Below are 20,505 nucleotides of genomic sequence, written 5' to 3' on the forward strand. Positions count from 1 at the left end.
TAAGTCACGCGATTGCCACATGTCCATAACACCCTCACTCTTCCCATTAATCACCCTTCACCCTTCTCCTTCTCCACCTATATAAGCAGCCTCCGAGACTCGCTAGGTTTGCCAAACCAAATCCCCATAGGGGTCCTTTCAGAACAAGCCAAAACCCTAACCGCTTCTCTCGCTTTCTCTCTCTACCTCACTCCTTTCTCTCTCTACCTCCTCCATCTCCATCCATGGCTTCTTCATCTTCTAGAACCAAATCCAGTGGACCAGTTCTACGATCTCTTTCACCCTCTGGCAGATTCTGCTCATACACCACATCCAAAACTCCATTCTCATCACAATCCTCAGCTTTCGCTTCATCCACCGGTTCCAGTTTTTCATCTCCGTCTTCCACCTTCTTCACTCAATCCAATTACCACAACAATCAGATCCACCACCACCGTTCCGCTTCACCAACTCGCGTCAATCTATATTCCGCTGCACCTCTCTCCTCCGGTGTCCGATTCTCGATCGATTCCCGGTCTATCTCACCGAACCGGTCGATTTCGAATCAGATCATCTCCCGGAACAACCGTCCGATCTCGGCGCAGAAGAAGTCCTGTATGTGCTCGCCGACGTCGCATCCTGGATCGTTCCGTTGCAGCCTCCATAAGCACACCGGAAACAACAACAGCAACACCGATTCGTGTCCTTCCAATCGCCTCAACATGCGTAGATCTGCGATGAAGAACTCGCTGGTGAGAATCGGAGGTGTGGAGGGAGAGTGGGTGAAAAGAGCCCTAACCGCACTGATCCGTCCCTCATCTCACCAGCAGAGGCGGAGATCGGCGTACGAGCCCAGACCTAGCCGTCTCTCAGTCATGACCAAGGCAGCAGATCTATAATTTCCCCTTATTTTTAACTTTTACAGGTTGGATCAAGATTTTCAAGCTGTTACTGCTGGTATTTTCGCCACCAGTCCTCCACCTCCACCACAACAACCACCGTGTCCTTCAGCCTGAGATGGAAGTCCGGCGAAGCAGTCAGATAGCAGCAAGCGAGTTAGCACTCTCCGGCGAGTTTTGAATCCGTCGCCTGGAGCAGATGGATGAATTGCCACCGGTGATTTGGAAGATTCTCTGCATAGATCTATGAGATTGGATCCACACAATTGCTTGTTTGTACATAACGTTTGCTTATGGAAGCAGAGTTTTGGACCCTTTTTTCTTTTTTTCTTCTCTAAAAATCAATCCTAAACAAAAATCAAACACTAAATTCTAATATCAAACTTAATTCAACTCCAAATCAAATTAAAATTAAGATTAAAATTGAAGCATAAACAAGATTGCTTCTTCGTATTGTGAACTCCATTGATGAATTGCGTGACCCGTTCAAGTTCTCTTTGCAGCGTCGTTGTTCTTCCGTTGTGCTTTCCGTCAATGGGTTTTGTTTCCGTTTGGGTGTTCCGTTAATCGGAATGGTTCCGTTACCCGTGCCGTCAGCTCCGTCACGTCCGTCCAGTCGCTTTGCGTTGATGGTGAGGTATTATTATTTATTTTTAATATTTTTATTTTATTTTTATTAATTGTGTACTTTTATTCTGATTAATTGCAGGTTGGTTGTGTGAGCTGGACTTTGTTTAATTGCAGGTTGGTTGTGCTAGCTGTAGTTGATCTGTCTCTTTGCAATGGAGGATTAATTTTGAAGCTGGCATTATTAAATTTGAAATCTGGAAGAATTTATGGACATATTTGGACACCCTGTTGGGGAAGGATCATTCTACCATTGAACTTTGATCAAGGACAAAAAGGGGAATCTAAAAATATAAAAAAGGAATGAATTCACATTAAAATAAAATTAATTAATGAGAGAATACGGAATCTTGATTTTAAAATACAGCATCCAACCATAGAAGAAAGAATAATTCAAAGTTGGAAACTTGGATTAATTTTAAAGACATGGTAAGGAAATAATGGAAACTTGTTTGAGACATTGCCAGCTTTTAGGTAAGCTGGCTAAAGCTGGCCATGTGCCTTATAATTCACTTTTACAATAATTAAATAATGCACCTAATTAAGGTAGGTTAACTCTAATTTTAAAATCAACGCTTTAAAGGATTTTTTATTTAAAAACTCATTTTTTTTATACATCTGGAAATATCATTAAGCTTTATATGATTCAATATTAATTCATTAATAGTAAAATTTTCAAGAATTTTTTGGTGAATGTGCTGCTGGCCTTTATGGTGGGGAAGACGAAGTCAATCTGTTTAATTTCTTGTTGACCAAAAGTAAAATCTGTTTAAGTTCTCACTAATTTTCAAGATGATATTATTAAATTTTAAAACTGGAAGGATTTCTAGAAGTTTGTGGAGCCCTTTGAGGAGCACGCTCTCTTTGAACTTGAATAGAGGACGAAAAGGAAGACAAATTTATAAATAATGAAGGAATTCACCATTTCCACATTGAAGTTGACAAATTGTGTATTTTAAAGCATTTCATGTGATGTGTGTACCTATGATTATGAGGGTGAAGTTTGGGCTAGGTTATGAGAAAACTTACATGTATGAGCAATTTTATGGGGGCAAACATTTTTAATTAATATTAAATTGTAAGCAGTCCCCAATCGTGAAAGAATGTGAGTTTCAACCCGGGAAACATGGATCAGTAAGGTCATGTGGTTAGTAATCGGTTTTTAGACCTATCTAACGTGTAATTGTCATATGAACTCATCAATTAGTCGAAATAATGTTAATTATTGAGTGAGTGGTAAAGGTCACCGGACCACCACCTCCGAGTGAGACAAAAATCAGGTAGTTTTTCAAATAATAGGGTTAGAGTTCAAACTTGGCTTCGAAAATGAATCATTTTTCAACTTAACGTATTATATAGGAACAAAACCTTATTTAATCCTAATTTTTAATGTACGAAAAATTAAAAAAAAATACTAAAATATTTTTTTCATTTTTATTTTCTATCAACATTATTTAAAAGTAGCGCAGTACAATAATGGCTTTGATAATTATGATTGAGTAGGTAGGAAGAAAGGAAAAATTGCAAGAAGGAGGTGCCGTGGCACACCGCACACGGGAAGTAACTAAGTAAGAAATTCGCTTTACTAGGAATGAATGTCCAATATTTGAAAAGGAAAGACTAAAACAAGTGCCTTGCCTTTATAATAAAATTAAAAATTTTGATGACAAATATTTATCGTGTTAAAATTTAAACTTTAAAATGTAAAAATTGCTCATGAATACGTATGTTTTGATCAAATATTAATTGATAGTGGTTTCGTGAACGAAAACGTATTTTAAAATGAGAGAAACAGACACGAGTGTCACACAATTGATCACATATATCACACGTTCATTCCCACTAGTGGATTAGTAATGGTTGCGTCTGAACTGTTCCAGCGCTATGAGCTACCTGACTTTATATTAGTGATAAAAATATAAATATTATAAAACAGATATTATTAAAATTTGATATTTAAACATACAGTCATAAAGAGAGTGAAGAAAAAAAAAAGATCAAAGTTTGATTTTAAAATCACATTTATACTCTCAAGTCTCAGCCATTTTGTTTGCGTATCCTATACTTCTAACTTAATGAAGTTAAATGCATCACTTACCTAAATAAATTAATCATTTTAGAAGACGCTTAAAACATTTTCATCCCTGATTTTTAAAAGTGAGTTATATATTACATTAAGTACTAAGAAACATGTTTTTAAGCATTGAAGAGTGCTAATGAAAATTGTTAGTTGTTAGATATAAGAAGCAGTTCTTAACTAAACAACTTTATTTTACAAGTTCTTGGTGTAAAAATATGTTTTTTCTCTCCTATCAAATTACTTTATTGCTTTTGAGTTTTACTTTATTATTTTATTTAATAATAAAAAAAGCATAAATAATGTGATATTATGAGACTAGATGAATAATATTAAAAATTCAAAATAAAAAATTCATGATTAAAACAAAATCTGCGTCAGTTGCTTATATTTCTATGTGGCACTTCAGGTCTACATAAGTAATGTTAAAAACTAAAATCACCGGATGTTAGACATGAATTTTTTTGTGTGGAGGTTTGGTGAGGGTCGATCTGATGTCATATGCTTAGTTTCTTTCTGATCCAGACTTGTGGAGAGAGAGAGAGAGAGAGAGAGAGAGAGAGAGAGAGAGAGAGAGAGAGAGAGAGAGAGAGAGAGAGAGAGAGAGAGAGAGAGAGAGAGAGAGAGAGAGAGAGAGAGAGAGAGAGAGAGAGAGAGAGAGAGAGAGAGAGAGAGAGAGAGAGAGAGAGAGAGAGGGATTATAGATTTTGGCTGAGAATTAGATTTTTCAATGGATATGGATGCCCCCCAGGCTCAGGTCCACTGTTCAACCATACCATATCATTAACCTAGCTAGAGATTGACAAAAAAAACCTCGCTAGAGGTTCCATATGGCTAATTGTTAAAAGAAAAATAGTAGCAAAACACTATTTTAATAAGACATGCACACTTACAACGATTTTAATAGGAGAAACAGTTAACTCTCAAAGAACCAATCGAAGGATGACTTAGCTGCATACATCACTGCACTTCCACTTGGCACCTATCGTTAATGAAAATCGGCTCGTCTCGCGGCGATTACTAGCGATTCCAGCATGCGAGGATTGTAATCTTGCATTTCTTGTCCATGTTGTTGGAACTGTACAGATACATTCATGTTCACTGTTGTTTTCCTAATTTTTTTAGTACTTGCGAGATTTAAGGACATGTCAAATCCATTCACACTAAATTTAATGTAGACAACCTTATATTATATTTTTACAAGAAACTAATACATAGTTTGAACTTGTGACCGCGAAGTTACATAGCGACAAAATTACTGTTACGCCAAAGCTCCCCTATTTATAATACATAGTAGAATGTGAAAATGTAAATATGAGCAAATGTATACGAGTATGATTCTTGAACCTGTGCATAATGCGATATCAAAGTTACCCACACAAACTGCTACAAATAGCGAAAAAAAGAACATTCTATACATATGCGAAATTTGTGAGAGTTTCAATATGTCACAGTCACAATCACAATCGTGTTTTATTATTATTATTATTTTTATTTATTATTATAGGCAAATGCTAATTGTTAGAAATGTTGGTAAATTAGTCCTCCTTATGGTTCGAACGCTGAACCCTTCACTCACTCAACACTTATGTCCCTAACTCTTACCACTTGAGCTATCATTCGATAACCAATCATGTTTTATGTTTTTATTTCTAACTTCACATTTTGTAGCGGTTAAAACCACCCACAAAAATTGAGTATCGCTTCAATTTACTTGGGTTCAACCAGCGCAATTGTATATATATAAACTAATGGGCAGCTACTTAGTGGCTAAATTACCTAGTGTTTAGAGTCGAACACAAGCTAAACTTGAATTCAAATACTAACTAAATAAATTTCATTATAATTTATTATAGTGCATGTATGTGAACTCACATTATATTAGTGGAATACTAATAATGCCAAAAACACAGTTAGTAGATAATTGAACTCTTTAAACATTTAGTCGAGTGTTGAACCATTAAGCGGTTTGTATGGAGAAGAATTTGTTAGGAGATATTTTTTTATAAGACAAAACATTATTGATGAGAAAAACACGGGCTACTTCAAAGTTCAAACTTCAAACTCAATAAAAAGAAGAGAAAAGCATAGAAAATTAAGGAAGAAATAGGAACATCAAGTGGGTTGAGCAATAGAAAACAAGAATTGAAGAACTACAATTCAAATTCAGCGCATCCTACAATCTAGAGAAGTGCCATGATCGTGAGCCCCCTCTAGAAACCGAATACAACCAACAATGGAGCCAAAGCACCATCCACTCAGAGAGCTGACGAAAAGATGGAGCAGAGGAACCACGTTAGAGTGACTCTAGGCAAGTCCTCGGATTTTCGATCCACTCGAAGGTAGACATCCCAAACAGTTGCAGACTTTGAACTGAATCACATCTACTGCCTTCACGATGTCCATATGCATATGCTCCCCTCTAAATATCATTTTGTTTCTCAAGACCAACTCCCAACTGTAGCTATCCAGATTAAGGGCATAACTTTCCTCACCTTGATGTTACCAGGAATCTCGTGTTGTAGAAATTGGGCTCCCACCGAATTTGGCATAACACTGAGGATTCCCAACCAGCCACAAATCCTTGACCAAATCCTCCACACGACAATGCAGATAATAAACAGATGTGAAATTGATTCCTCTTGTCCGGCACGATGAAGTATGTCCCTTGTTCCTTCTTGCTTCTTTGATAGATACTCTGATGACTCATGAGAGAATTAATAATACACCATCCATATTGGATTAAGCGACTAAGTGATTTAGATATTATACATATATATTTACCACAAAACCTTAAGGTAATGAATGAGCAAGTCCTTCCATTCATACTTGCATAAATTGCTCAACCCATTTAATATGAGAGTGAGACTTATTTCATTCCATTCAACTTTGTTACTTCAACACTTTTTTAAGGGTGAGCACACTTTTTCATCCTTCTATTTTTTTTTAACTCCCCTTCAAGTCTAATTGTCTTTTCATCTTTACTTTTTCTTTATTTTTGTTATTTCTTCTACCCTCTTTGAGCACTCCACGTTATACATTCTTGTATCGTCGCAGGAACTCAACATTAGTGAGTTGTTTAAGACTTTATCACTTGGCACATCAAATCGTCTTGCACGTCAGAGTGACGGACGAGCCGCAGAAGGTTTTAGTTGAAGGAAGTGAGCGGCCGATCCAACATAATAGGAATTGGTTAAAGGCTTGGACTTTGACAATATTGAAGAAAGGTACACAAGTCTCAAGCCCACAATGAAGATATTTTGCAAAGGTTTTAGAAGGCATACACGTGCAGAAAATCATGTAGCGATTCACCCCTTGAAAATAGGAGAAACAGCTAATGCTTAAACAATCAAATCGAAGCAAGAAGCTAGGCTTACCCAAAAGCTTCTAGGCTAATGAGAGGAAGTAACTTCCAACACCCCCACGAAATTCAACGCGGGTAGTGGCGGGAGTTAATAACCGTTGTAGGTTAGCCGAATTTGCTTCTATGAATAGAGGAAGATTCATTCGACACACAACTCATCAATCAATCAAACTACAAATTTCCCGCATTTATCTTTTCCTTTACATTTCAATGCCTTTACTTTTAAGCCTTTAAGTTTCCTTTACAATTTTTCAACCATTTACCTTTCCAGGACTTTATCTATTCAGCTTTATGTCATTTATTTTCAGTCGATTTAAGCCTTTCTTTATTCATTTTCGTCTTACCTTAGTTAACAACCATCATTTCAATACAAACTCTTCAATAGCGATCACTAAGACGTTTTAAGAGTGTCTTAGGAACCTAAATTGAGGAACATAGTTCATTCTTTAAGTAATTGTTTGATTAGAGAATCGTTACGTTAGTTTCCCGACCGACTTAGATGACTACTTAGTCTCCAAAACTAATTGTGAACCAACAATCTTATTAACCACTTGAATTACTTAAACAAGAATTCCAAGTTTCTTGCGCATATGAAACAGGGCTTGCTTCACATTGAGGCATGAAAGCAACACCGATTAATCCCTAGTCAACGTTTTAGTACACTGTTTCTCACTAAAAGAAAAGTTATAAAATATTTATGTGCGGATTGGAATCTTGCGTTTCTTGTCATTCTGCTGGAATTATACGGATATTTTCATGCTCACTATTATTTTTCTGATATTTTTATGTATGAGCGAGATTCAAGGAGGGATCAAATCCATCCACATTTAATGTAGACAACCTTATATTATAGTTTTACAAGAAATTAATTACACAAATTGAACTTTTCATTGTAAAGTTACATAACGATAAAATTATTGTTACGCAAAAGCGCATTTGTTTATAAACATAGGAGGATGTGAAAATGTAAATACGATGATTCTTGAACTCGAGCACATTGTGATATCCAAGTTACCCACACAAACGACTACAAATTGTGAAAAAAGAACTCGACCGGGCGGGCTATCACGAGCCCATAACCCCGCCCAGTATAAAGGATGCTCGCTAGGGGAAGGGACACCCGACCTAGCGACTTTTGAGGCAGTGAACGGACATGCAGTAAAGATGTGGTCCCAAGCCTATTTTGTCTTATTTGTACTTCTCTTATATGTATTTGTCTTATTAGTATTGAGATTTGAGCCTTGGTGGTAAGACTCAAATCCAAGAATATTCTAGATAAGGACCATACCCACTATAAAAGGGGCTCTCACCTTGTCCTATGTACCTTTTTTATCATTAATGAGATAATTATCTTATTCTTAGAGCATTTATATCCATCATACTCACTAAAATATGTAGACTTCATTTCTTACAATTCCCCATAATGTCACATCATTTACTAACTTTTTACTTTAGCCCAACAACTCTTAAAAGTTTCTATAGTGAATCTCACTATCAACATCACATTTGTATTTTTTATTATTTATCTCCGTTTTATAATCTAATTATAATAATTGTAGGTGCTTGTAATAAATACAAGCTCACTTTTCAAGTCTAGTATAAAGTATCTATTCTCACATACCCATATTTGCTATGTTGGAATTGAATATGTACTCTAATGGTAATAGATACTCATAGGAGTATGTATTTAACATTAGATACTACCATTGGAGATGCTCTTGCATCATTCTTAAACTTTATGCTCTGCTAAGGTTTGATAAGGACATAGCACATTCCCTTAATAACCTTAGACCGGAACAAGAACATTATGTACATATGCAAAAGTTGAGTATCGCTTTGATGTCAATTTACTTAGGGTGACTACCAGCGCAATTGTATATATATATAAACTAATAGGCAACTACTTAGTAGCTAATTATCTAGTGTTTAAGAGTTGGACACCCGGTCCAGCTGAATTCAAATACCTACTAAATAAATTTCAATATAATTATTTATTATAATGCTATATGAACTTACATTATATTAGTGGAATACCAATAATGCCTAACACAATTAGTAGATAATTGAACTCCTCAAACATTTAATCAAGAACTCGATTATTAGGTGGTGTATACAAAAGAATTTTTTGAGAGATACCTACCTGTTTAATGTGATATATGAGACTTGAAAGGATTAATTCATGTTTATCGACTATGAGGATCAGATACCGTGTTAGATCCAAAAAAAGTTATTTTAGTGAAAATTTCTATTTGAGAAAAAGTAAATTGTAAAATTCACTAATAATAAATTAATTTTATGATATTTATATATGAGGAGGCCTCCATTTACTCCAAGAGTAACTTTAAAAAGCTACTCCACATCCTCACCCTTGATTGTATTAAAATTTATTGGTTCAGATTAATTGTTAATCACTTCTCACGTGATCTTTTTTTTAAGCTTCCAGTACCTCAACTCTCTACCTCTGTCTCTCCCTCTCCATTCTCATAACTTGATCCACAATTACTTTCTTTATCATCACCACCAATCCTTTCTTTGTCACCGCCACCAATCCCATAGCAGCGTCAAGTGTCAACACCATTGAGAACCTGCGTAGGTATCAATTATCTTGTTTTACCCTCTGTAAGTATCAATTATTTAATTAGGGTTTTGTAACTAGCAATTTGACACTTACACATGAACTTGAAATTGTGGCTACAATGAAAGGCTTCCATTGGAAGCATAATAAAATTAAGTTTTACAAGTAGTTCCCAAAGTGCAAAAATTGATAATAAAGCAATTCAATATCAGGTCTAACACAACTTTTGAGTTTCCTCGCAGTCATGAAGGCCAAGGGTATGACCTCAATATTGGTGTCGCTGCTATTAAATTGGGGCTATTGAAAAGGAAAGAAGCTCTGGTTCAAGGCAATGAGAATGGAGTGGAGAAAGAGATGTTGTCTATTTCTAGTTTTTAGAAGTAACCCATCTCAATGAATAGGCGAATCAAAGAGATGATGTACCAGAAGCTTGAAAAAGTTCTTGGCAAGAAGAAAAGAAGGTCACGTGATTGGAGATTAGTAATTAATCTCAGCCATTAAATTTTTAATATACTCATGGGTGAGGATGTGGAGTAGCTTTTTAAAGTTACTCTTGGAGTAAATGAAGCCCCCCTCTATATATATTCAATATGTTAATGATTCAAATGTTTTAAATATTTTAAAAAAAATTGAACAACTTTTTATTTTTTGAAAAGATTTTACCCCAATAAATTTTTCCTAGTAAGGTTAATGAGACTCATTATCTATGTTTGGCCTTAACGCTCTGTTTGTTAGCCTAGACTTTGAATAGAGAGATTCAGCATAGAGAGAGATAGAGCAGAAAGTTTGAAAGCACCCTTGTTTGGTTAGCAAAGAGATAGAAGAGAGGGGCAGTTTTTGGTGGGTCCAAGTATCATTTTTAAGTCTCTCAAATTGAAGAGACTGATCGCAGAGGGAGAAGGAGCTGAAACTATAATTCTATGTTTACTAAATTCTACACTTACATTTGATACCTACTGTACTAATAAAATAAATAATAAGTATACTAACGTAACTATTGTTGATAAACATCGATAATAAATGTGTTCATATAAGGGAGAAACTTATATACAGTACCATAGGTGCTGGTGGTACTGTTCTCAAATGAAAACATGACATGTGGATTAAATTACTCTCTCTCACAACCTCCATTAACTCTCACTAACTCTGTTAACAGATTCAAAAAAAAAAAGAACTCCGTTAACTCATGCACTTGTTTCTCCCCTTTATCATGTTTTCTGTATCAAGTTTCAACGCTTTCACCTCTCTCTTTGTTCGATTTTCATGGCTTAACTAGATCAATTTCTCCCTCCTTCACGCAGTCAACTTCTTAATTTCTATTACTGACGGCTATGATTTGCTCCGCCACCGTCGTGCCTTAAGACACCCCAAAGCCCTTGTACATGTCGCCGCTGTGTGCACCTAAAACAGCCGCAATTAGCACAACCTCGCCGCTGCCCACTGCGGAGGCCGCCTACGCCATCAAAGCCGTAGACCTTCAGGGTCTGATCGCTCTCCACAGTCAGAACGTAGCCGCAACTCGCAAGCTTCCTTCTCCTCCTCCCCCTCTCTTTCTCTCTCCTTCTTCTTCGTTCTAGTTCTTCTCCCTTTCCCTCTCTTTCTTGGCCTTCCCCTTTCAAAGCCATAGCCCCTTGTGCTTAGATCCATGGATTCCAGTCATCCACATGCTTGAAAATCAAATCAAGGCGAGAACAGAATGAAATGTTGGAAGTGGGTTTTTTTATTTTTCCTTTAACGGTGACAGTGCATCTAACGTGAAAAAAATCACTACAGCATTTTTCACTTTAGACCACGCTATATTTTTCAACAGACAAAAAACCGAGGCCGAAAGGTACTATGTGCCACCGTTTCATAACTGTAGACAATTTTGAAAAAATCTGAAGCACAAACATAATAAACCGTGGTCTCGAAATTTTAAACCACGGCTGTGGAACTGTGGAAATTTTATGGCCAGTGTTTCAAACTGTGGAAACATTATCCCACTAATTTCTAACTATGGTATATAAATTTACATTTTGGAGCCCATAAAATTCCTGTCCGCCAAAATTTTTAGTGTTAACCGCGTTTTATCTTTTAAATTTTCACAACTCAAATATTATTTTTTTTCTTAAAAGAAGCCATAAACAAAAAACTAAAGATAACAACCATAAACACAGAGTCGATATACACATTGAATTGAACCCTTGTGCCCTAGCTCCATTGTGGATCATCTTCCTTCTTCTCCCCCCCTTCTGTTCGATAACAACCATCACACAGGAGAGGAACTGACGCAGCGGCAGCACCCAAGATGAGGACGAAATCAAGGAAACACCGCAACCTCCACCGTTTATTGTGCCTCTCTGGAACAACCTCGACAACTAGTGCCTCAGAACTTTATGTCATCTTTCGTAACTTTGAGAATGCCAACAAGAAGCTGTGAGCCGCGCCACCAGAGGTCACACATACCACTTCTTCCTTCGCACCGCTTTGTCGAGATGAGGTAATTTGGGGTTTGGGATTTTGGGGTTAGACCAAGTGATTTAGGGATTTAGGTTGCACCAAGGGATTTAGGGGTTTGGAAGTCCTTTATTTAGGGATGAATATAAAATTCAGCAGCTCTTTCTTTCCAAATCAATTCATAACAGAAATGTTGTAATTTTGGTTTCAGTGGTGAGAAAGAGCTCAAATGTGTGTAAGATGCTTCTTGGGATACAAGCTTCTATTTTTGTTGTGACATAATGGAAGAAATGTCCTCCCAATTAGCTGGTAAGATTTAGTTTTTGTTCTTGTCTAATTAACCCAATTCCTTCAATTTGTGATAATTTGTTCCCAATTTGCAGGTTCATTTGGCACATCGATCTTGTTATGTTGATGGGCATTGCCGCATTGGGTATTTTAAGAGAAGTACTCTGTTTGGAATAAAATAACTTAGATGGCTGTAGTCATTAGTCCTTTTGGTCTTTTAGAATATGTATTTGAATATGTGCTTACTTATTTCCTGGATAAGATTGGTATACCGTATATGAACTGGTCATCTTTGAACAATGCTCTTTGCATAAACTTAATATATAAATATAATTATGGTTTCTCTTACATTTATGTAGCCAATTCTTTAATTTTTGTAAAGCTGGTAGCTTTATAATTCTGCATCACTTGTACCCTTTATAATTCTGCATCACTTGTATTCACTGGTAGCTAAATTCCCTAATGACAAGGGACTAATGATAGGGTTGTTTAACTGCTATGTTCGTGAGTACTAATTTGTGAAGTAACATGTTTTCTTTTTATGTGTGTGTGTGTGTTTATTTATTTTGTTTTATGTTATTTTTATAACTTCATCCTGTTCTGTTTTATGATTGGCAGACAAGCTATTAAAATGTACAAGTTTTTTGAGAAGAAAGGTTTCTTCTTTGGACAGTTTGTAGCACATCCAACTACAGGTATTTCCACTTCTTGACTCAGCCAGATATTTCTTATTACAAAGCATTAGACATTGTCAATATGGTTGTTTGTGAGATAAGCTTAATACTTGTTAATTGTTATTCACCTTTTTCATTTGAGACGTGTAGAAGTGTAGAAATGTAGAAGTGATAGTATGAATGTGTGATACTTATTGCTCACTAATATCCTGCAATCAACTGAAATTTTAGGCTTCTGTTTCATTAGCTAGTTAATGGTTTCTCATTCACAATATCTCTTTATCAGCCTTAACAAAATTCCCATTTGTTTGATTCAAAGTTACAGGCCCTTCGAATGGAAAAGTTGAGTCATTGCCCTTTAAATTAAAAGCAGAGTTCAGATATAGAACTGCAAATACCTTTTTCCAAGTAAGAACACTATCCTAATTAAATAACTAATTTTACCAATTGTTGATATATTGACTTTTCACTTTGAAGTAAGATGTTGCTGTTTTATCGTTTCTTACCCCTAATGCCTTCAGTTTCATTGGATTGTTGCTTTGTCTTTGCTCTTTTTTGGTCTCTTTATAGTTGATTCAAGGTGTGGGGAACGGAGCCTTGCTCCTGCATTAGACTTGATCAAGTGGCTGTTTTAGGAGCCTTATATGTTTCTCTGTTTCGGGTCCTGTATGAGGTGCTGAAGGTATGCGTGTTGGGAGGCTGTTCTATGGAAGCGGTGGCTTGTAGGTTCGTAGTTCCCTTTGCTATGTTGTGGCTTGGGTTCTGGGTTTGGCCTTTGGCCCCCTTTTTTGTTTCATAAAGCTCTTCAGTGCTTTTTCTGTTCTTTGTATTGCGGGTAAGAGTACCCCTTGTATTCTAGTCTATAATACATTTTGGCATATAAAACAAAAAAGAGGCTTTGGTTATGTATATGTGCGGTACTAGGTAGTAACCCGTGCTATGCACGGTGCCATTTTTTTTCCAAAATATTTTATTATAACATAATATGATGTGATTCAAATGTCTTAATCCAATTAAAATATAATGAATTAAATTGTACCTCACATCTTATTTTTTCCTATTTTTTTCTAATTTAATTTAATTATAATTTCATACGAAAATATAAATAAAAACAAATAACAAAGTATCAAAACAATATCTATAAAATACCATGTTATCTTAATTTTTTTCCAAATATATTACAATGAGATATTAAGCTAACAATAAAATAAAAGTAAGTGTCCATATTTTGACTTTGGTTTTTCATAAATATAAATAGAATACTCATCCTATCAGAATATAATAAATAACAATCATACCAAATAAATTATTAAATTTTTTACAATTAATTTCAACTTAAATCAGAAAGCTCTGGTACCAACTTGAATGAAATATTCTGATTGATTATTCCATGAAGCTGAGTACATATATATATATACAAGAGTTTAGGGATAGCTAAATAAGGAAAAGATCTATCCTAATAAAAGATAAAATATACTAAATATATTTATCCCTATTTATTTTATCTACATATCTCAACAGACTTGTTCCAACATCACCAAAGACAACACCAAGAGTCTGAAAAGCCAATACAATTTTCTTTCCCAAACTGATATCCTGCAATAAAATATAATAAAACACAACAAACATAAAACATTAATACATAGATCGCTAACTTTCCACTACAGCTTACAGCTATAGAATCTGATGATTAGCAGTGCAAGGTTTTTAAGGAGCAGAAGTGAGCTCAAGCCATACACAAGTGAATTACAGACTGAATTTCATATTATCCACAGGACTAAATATCCTTCCTCGTAATCTCAAAATTGATGAGGTAGAATACAATAAGTAAATTGCACAGACATTAAGTGAATGAGCACATGAGCAACTCGAAAATCGGTGATAATTGGAAGCCAACGCAGAGATGCTCAGGGAGGTGATTAAAATGACAGTCACAGCAGCAGGAAATGCACCAGAGGACCTTCAAGCAAAGTGTTAGAAGCCAGTGGCATCTCCTCAATAACCACCTCTGGATTCCATAGAAATTAACCAGTGGATCTTATGCAGATAAATGGTTGTGATGTCCATTTATAGGTTGAGAAATGAAACCCTTTCACCCTTCCACTAAGCCATTGCCAAGCCCTGAATTGTGCAGTTTCAAGTAGAGTCAATGCGTCCCCTCTATTCCTTCCATTGAACACCACCTGGTTTCTGTGATCCCAAACTCACATAACCAGCAATGAATGATGTCAGAGCATAACATACAATGAAGGTTGTGACAATGGTTCCTCGTCTGCACATTTAAGGAAATTCACATAATAATGAAGGGGAAACAAAGGTCAATAGGAAAGCTAGACAACAATAGTTGTGACTTGTGATATATGAGAAGAAAATAACAAATGTGTATTGCATTAAGTCTCTTTTGTGCACAATCACACTATCTCAATAAAACCATTATTCAGAGTAACATAGTAATAAGTAATGCACTTACCCAACATACAGCATCCCAGCAATAGCTAACAACATGACAACAAGCACCAACGTTGCAAGCTGAGCACCTATGCCAACAACAGCTGTAAGAAGAATCAAATAGCGAGGAGGCCGAAAAACATCACCATGCACAGATTTCCTGCCAGATTCTTCACTAATATCTCTTTCCTGAAATTTTTTGAGAATTGACCAAATCATTTTTCCGTGAAAAAGGAATGGATATTCCACAAATAAATAAAAATTTACTGACAAAGTCAACAAAGCCTCACCAAAGTTTCCAAATCATCATCTTCCCGAGCATACTTTTCATAGTCATTTCTCAAAGTTCCATTAAAATCATTGACATCAATCCAGTTAGAAAGATGACCATCATGAAAGAGTTAAAAATGGAGAACCAGTGAATCTACAGAAGCCAAAATAGCAAAAAAATTTCACTGACAAGGCCACAAAATTAAATACATAGCAGGTAATCTATATATATATGTAAAGCACACTTGTATTTTTGCATGCAATTAATGTATTAAACCATAAAAGCTCACATACCTTTATATTAAATACATTAAAAAATAAAAATTTAATAAAGTAAAAACTGAAAAAATTGTATTATAAAAACCTATTCAACTACTTATATTAAATAACAAAATTCATAGACTTAAAATTGACTTGAGCTTTGCATTTGACAAATTTAAAAAATCAAAATAAAAAAATAATATTCATTAATAAATAATTTAGATAAAATACTTTTAAAATAAAAAAATTTCTATCAATATATATCTATCTATATTGTACTTGGGGCTCTTATTTCTCAAAGTAATTATATATATATATATATTTGGTTTTTCCAAAAAGAAAATATCTATCTATCTATCTATATATATTAGTAAAGCTCACTTGAGCTAAGTATTAAGTACAAATACACATATGTATTAAACCATAAAAGCTCACATACCTTTATATTAAATACATTAAAAAATAAAAAATTTAATAAACTAAAAACTGAAAAAAATTGTATTATGAAAACCTATTCAACTACTTATATTAAATAACAACATTCATAGACTTAAAATTGACTTGAGTTTTGCATTTGACAAATTTAAAAAATCAAAATAAAAAACAAAATAACATTTATTAATAAATAATTTAGATAAAATACTTTTAAAATAAAAAAAAATAATCAATATATATCTATCTATATTGTACTTGGGGCTCTTATTTCCCAAAGTAATTATATATATATATATTTGGTTTTTCCAAAAAAAAAATATCTATCTATCTATATATATTAGTAAAGCTCACTTGAGCTAAGTATTAAGTACAAATACACGTGAGAACCTACATACATTAGTAAAAAAATTGGTGTTTTAATGAGATAGCTTAGTGAGTGAATGAACAGGTAGTGGAAACTTGTGCACTAATGATTTCAGTTTTAAACTTAATAAATATCAAATGTATAAGCAAAAGAGTAACATCCATGACAAAAGTGTAACAGACCACAAAGTTATATTTGCAAATGGTTTTAGCATAGTACCTTAAATTAAAATCAAATTTAATGTTAATTTCAACTATCTACATTAAATAAATAAAAAATGAAATGTATTATATTGAACCATGCATCTATTATATCTCTATATAAACAAACCAGTGAAATCACTCACAAACTCAAATTATTCATATTTCTTGGACTTCAGCGGCTGGTGAGAAAAAAATGACAATTGTCTCTAACTACTTCAACAAGTATGTCATTTTTAATTATTTTAGTTAATTTCAAAATTGTTTTTTTTAAATTACTCATTCTTATTTCTTTATTGCAGGAGAAAGATCATCAACAACAACAAGAAACACACATTACTTAGTGATATATCCCCGTTGCAGATGATTGGAAAATAAAACTGTGAGTTTCACATATATGGTAATTTACTAAACAATTCTTCTCATTCAATTGAAATCATAGAAATATATCATCATTTATATATTTATATGGCACAAATCAGTAACAAAGTGTGAGCCACATAAATTTATATACTGCACTAGAAAGATAAGTGTAAAATGTAGTACTCACTATATTCTTGATAAGAAATAGGAATCTTTCACTCCTCAATATTGTCATATTATGGAAAAAAATAGCAACTTAATCATTCAAAGGGAACAAATGACGTCCATCTTGCAGTTAGATAGAATCTATTTTTATGTTCGTGAAAGTGATTTTAAAAGAACTTTTATGCCATCAGCAATGGTAAACAACCACATCAATCTTGATAAAAAAAATTAGCACAACTGATAACATCATTGCAACGACTAAATCAATATTAGAAAAAAAATAGTAGACTACCACGTTCATTTCAATACTAATCTAATTAAGTAATTAAATTTCTTTTATATCAAAAAAAACTACTCTCATTTCAATCTCAATAGAAATCTACCTATTTTTTCTTCTGATGAAGCAACAAAAAAAATATCTACTTGTTTGATCCTTTTTCCCCTTATTAGAGAAAGAAAGTGTGAGAATATCATAACTCAATTATATTTAATTATACACATATTCTAAATATTCTTCTAAATAATAGATTTCTTACCTTTCTACAAATTTAAATATTACAATTAAAAAATACAAATTAAAAACGAACCCGTGCAACGCACGGGTTTAATTTCTAGTCAATGATAAACACCACTTCAATCTAAGATATGAAGCTGGCAGCATTAATTTTCACCTGATGCTCAAAGAACGGATAGTCTAGATATAACCACCTAGTGATCGAGATAACATGTATCAATGATCCATCTTTAATATCAGGGATCCATATAACTTTGTTAGGCTTTGAATGGTGCAAATAGTTCACTCTAAGCTGACAAATATTTCTATAAAAAGTACCTAAGCTTAAACAAAATAGAACGGATAGGTATATCAATACTTAGTTGAGGGAACAGACTACTGCCTCAGTAGCTGAAGCATCTCTTAATGCTTGAAGGGCAATCTTTTTGAAGAAACACAGATTCGTCATAAATTTTCAGAACTTAAGAAATTTCATGACCCTCCTCTAATAAAATAAAGTAAATCCACTAATGATCAAAACAAAAACAACCTATTTTATATGGGGAAAAGAAACAAACGAATTTTGATGTTCAATATAGCAGGGTCACACTACAAATAATGAAATGTCCTCTAATGTCAACAAAATTGCAAATCACTTAAGAGTACATATCTTCAACCGATTCAGGTTTAATTTTGACCAACTTCATAAGCCCTGCTCTTCAAGATCACCATTTTCAGCATCTTCAGCAGCTGCAGTAGCCATGAGCTCATCGAAGTTTGCTGTTTTCCCAAGTACTATTTCAATCTTGGCCTTTTGGACAGGTCTACCTCTAGAATCATCCTTGATGTCAACTGTTGATGTCTTTCTTTTCAACAGCAAGCCCGTTATTCTTCAAAATTTCAGCAACAGTTACCACTGTGGCAATAGCCATTCTTTTGAGCCACTTCTCTTTGCTGCACAACTTCCTGTGAAGTAACATAAAATTAAATGTAAGATTATTCTTCATCAAAGAATACAAAAAGAATGCAAATAACAGATAGCAAACAATAGACAACATGATAATGTGAATGAGCTTTGTCCAACAACAACCCAATATCACACCCTTATATAGCAAAATTTTCAAGCCAAATTCAAACACAACACATTTTATGTCACTTTATCCCATTAAAAGTTTCCGGAAAAGCAAACTCTGCCATAAAGTGATCCATTTACTTTACACTGCAAATTGAAGATGAAAAAGTAAAAACCTGAAAAAGTGCATGAAAAAGGAATAAAACTCAAACATTCATGAAAAAGTTGATCAAAAAGCTGATTAAAATCTAATTAATTACTCCCTTATGGTGCACCTTCATAGGAAAAGTTACATCAAAAGTAAATTCTGCTTTTCCTGCAACTATAAAGTTCAAACCTGAAAAAGTACATGAAAAAGGAATGCAACCCAAAAATTCATGAAAAAGTTTATTAAAAAACTGAATAAAAACAAATTAATCACTCCCTTATGGTGCACCTTCATCACATGGGCAAAAAACCCTTATGTGAATAGTAGTAGCCAAAATGCTTCCCCTTTGTAGTAGTTTAGACACACAAAGGGGAAATACATATTTTCTCTAACTAAAAAATATGTATCCTAGATCAAATGATTATTAATCTCAATACTTAATTTCATAATTTTTTATTTCTATTATTTAGACACACAATTATTAATTTCGTATCATATATCAAATTAATAACAATCTCAATACTTAATTTCATAATTTTGTATTTCTATTATTTAGGCCTACAATAATCTATAATATTAATTATTTTTTTTGAATACTCTATACTATCAATATTAATATCCACATAATAAATATTAACAAATATCATCTATTAAAAGAATTATTACATAGAGCTAAAAATAAACTATATGAAATTATTTCCATCAAACTCAACCAAAGTAAATACAAACAAAAAATAACTTTTGAAGCATAACCTAATAATTTTAAAACTTCAATTTAAACCAAATAAAAAACCAAAAAGTGACAAAAAAGGTTCCTTATGGTGCACCTCAGCAACATTTATGAAAAACCCTAATGTGAATAGTGGCAAAAATGTTATCCCTTTGTAGTAGTTATAGATTTCAATGCTTAATTTTGAAAAGGTCTCATGGGGTAGAAGGATGTAATGTTAAAAACCGTGGCATGTGACAACGGTTAGTAAATCGCAACCTAAAATACAACTGTGGACCTACCTGGCTAGATGAAACCGTGGCTGAAAGATGCATGGCCACGGTTTCATATTTGTGGTATAAAGCTAACCGCGACCTTAAGTCTTTGGGCAGACCGTGGCATAAACTTGACAAAACCGTGGCACTTGAGCTTGGCCACGGCCACATACACTGCGACACTGAAACCGCGGCAAAACCGTGGCTTATGCTTTTGACCACTTTTTTTTTGCATTACCCCGCGGTTTTCTGTGCGCGGCAGAAAGCCAAAAATGATGTAGTGAATAATTTAATCCACATGTCATGTTTTCATTTGAGAACAGTACCACTAGCACCTATGGTACTCTATATAAGTTTCTCCCTTCATATAAATATATCTAAAA

General features: G+C 34.1%; 1 protein-coding gene across 1 annotated transcript; it reads left to right on the plus strand.

The window, feature by feature from the left end:
- The first annotated feature begins 102 nt into the window (after window positions 1-102).
- Window positions 103-1,190, plus strand: LOC130727352 (uncharacterized). Its single transcript, XM_057578457.1, has one exon. The coding sequence runs from the start codon at window positions 225-227 to the stop codon at window positions 876-878; it is 654 nt and encodes a 217-aa protein (XP_057434440.1). The 5' UTR covers window positions 103-224; the 3' UTR covers window positions 879-1,190.
- The last annotated feature ends 19,315 nt before the right edge of the window (window positions 1,191-20,505 follow it).

The sequence above is a fragment of the Lotus japonicus genome, chromosome 1 (genome assembly GCF_012489685.1).
Source record: "Lotus japonicus ecotype B-129 chromosome 1, LjGifu_v1.2".
NCBI lineage: Eukaryota > Viridiplantae > Streptophyta > Magnoliopsida > Fabales > Fabaceae > Lotus > Lotus japonicus.

Bases quoted from the DNA above. Each gene is read 5' to 3' on its own strand.
- LOC130727352 (XM_057578457.1), top strand. From the start codon at position 225: ATGGCTTCTTCATCTTCTAGAACCAAATCCAGTGGACCAGTTCTACGA.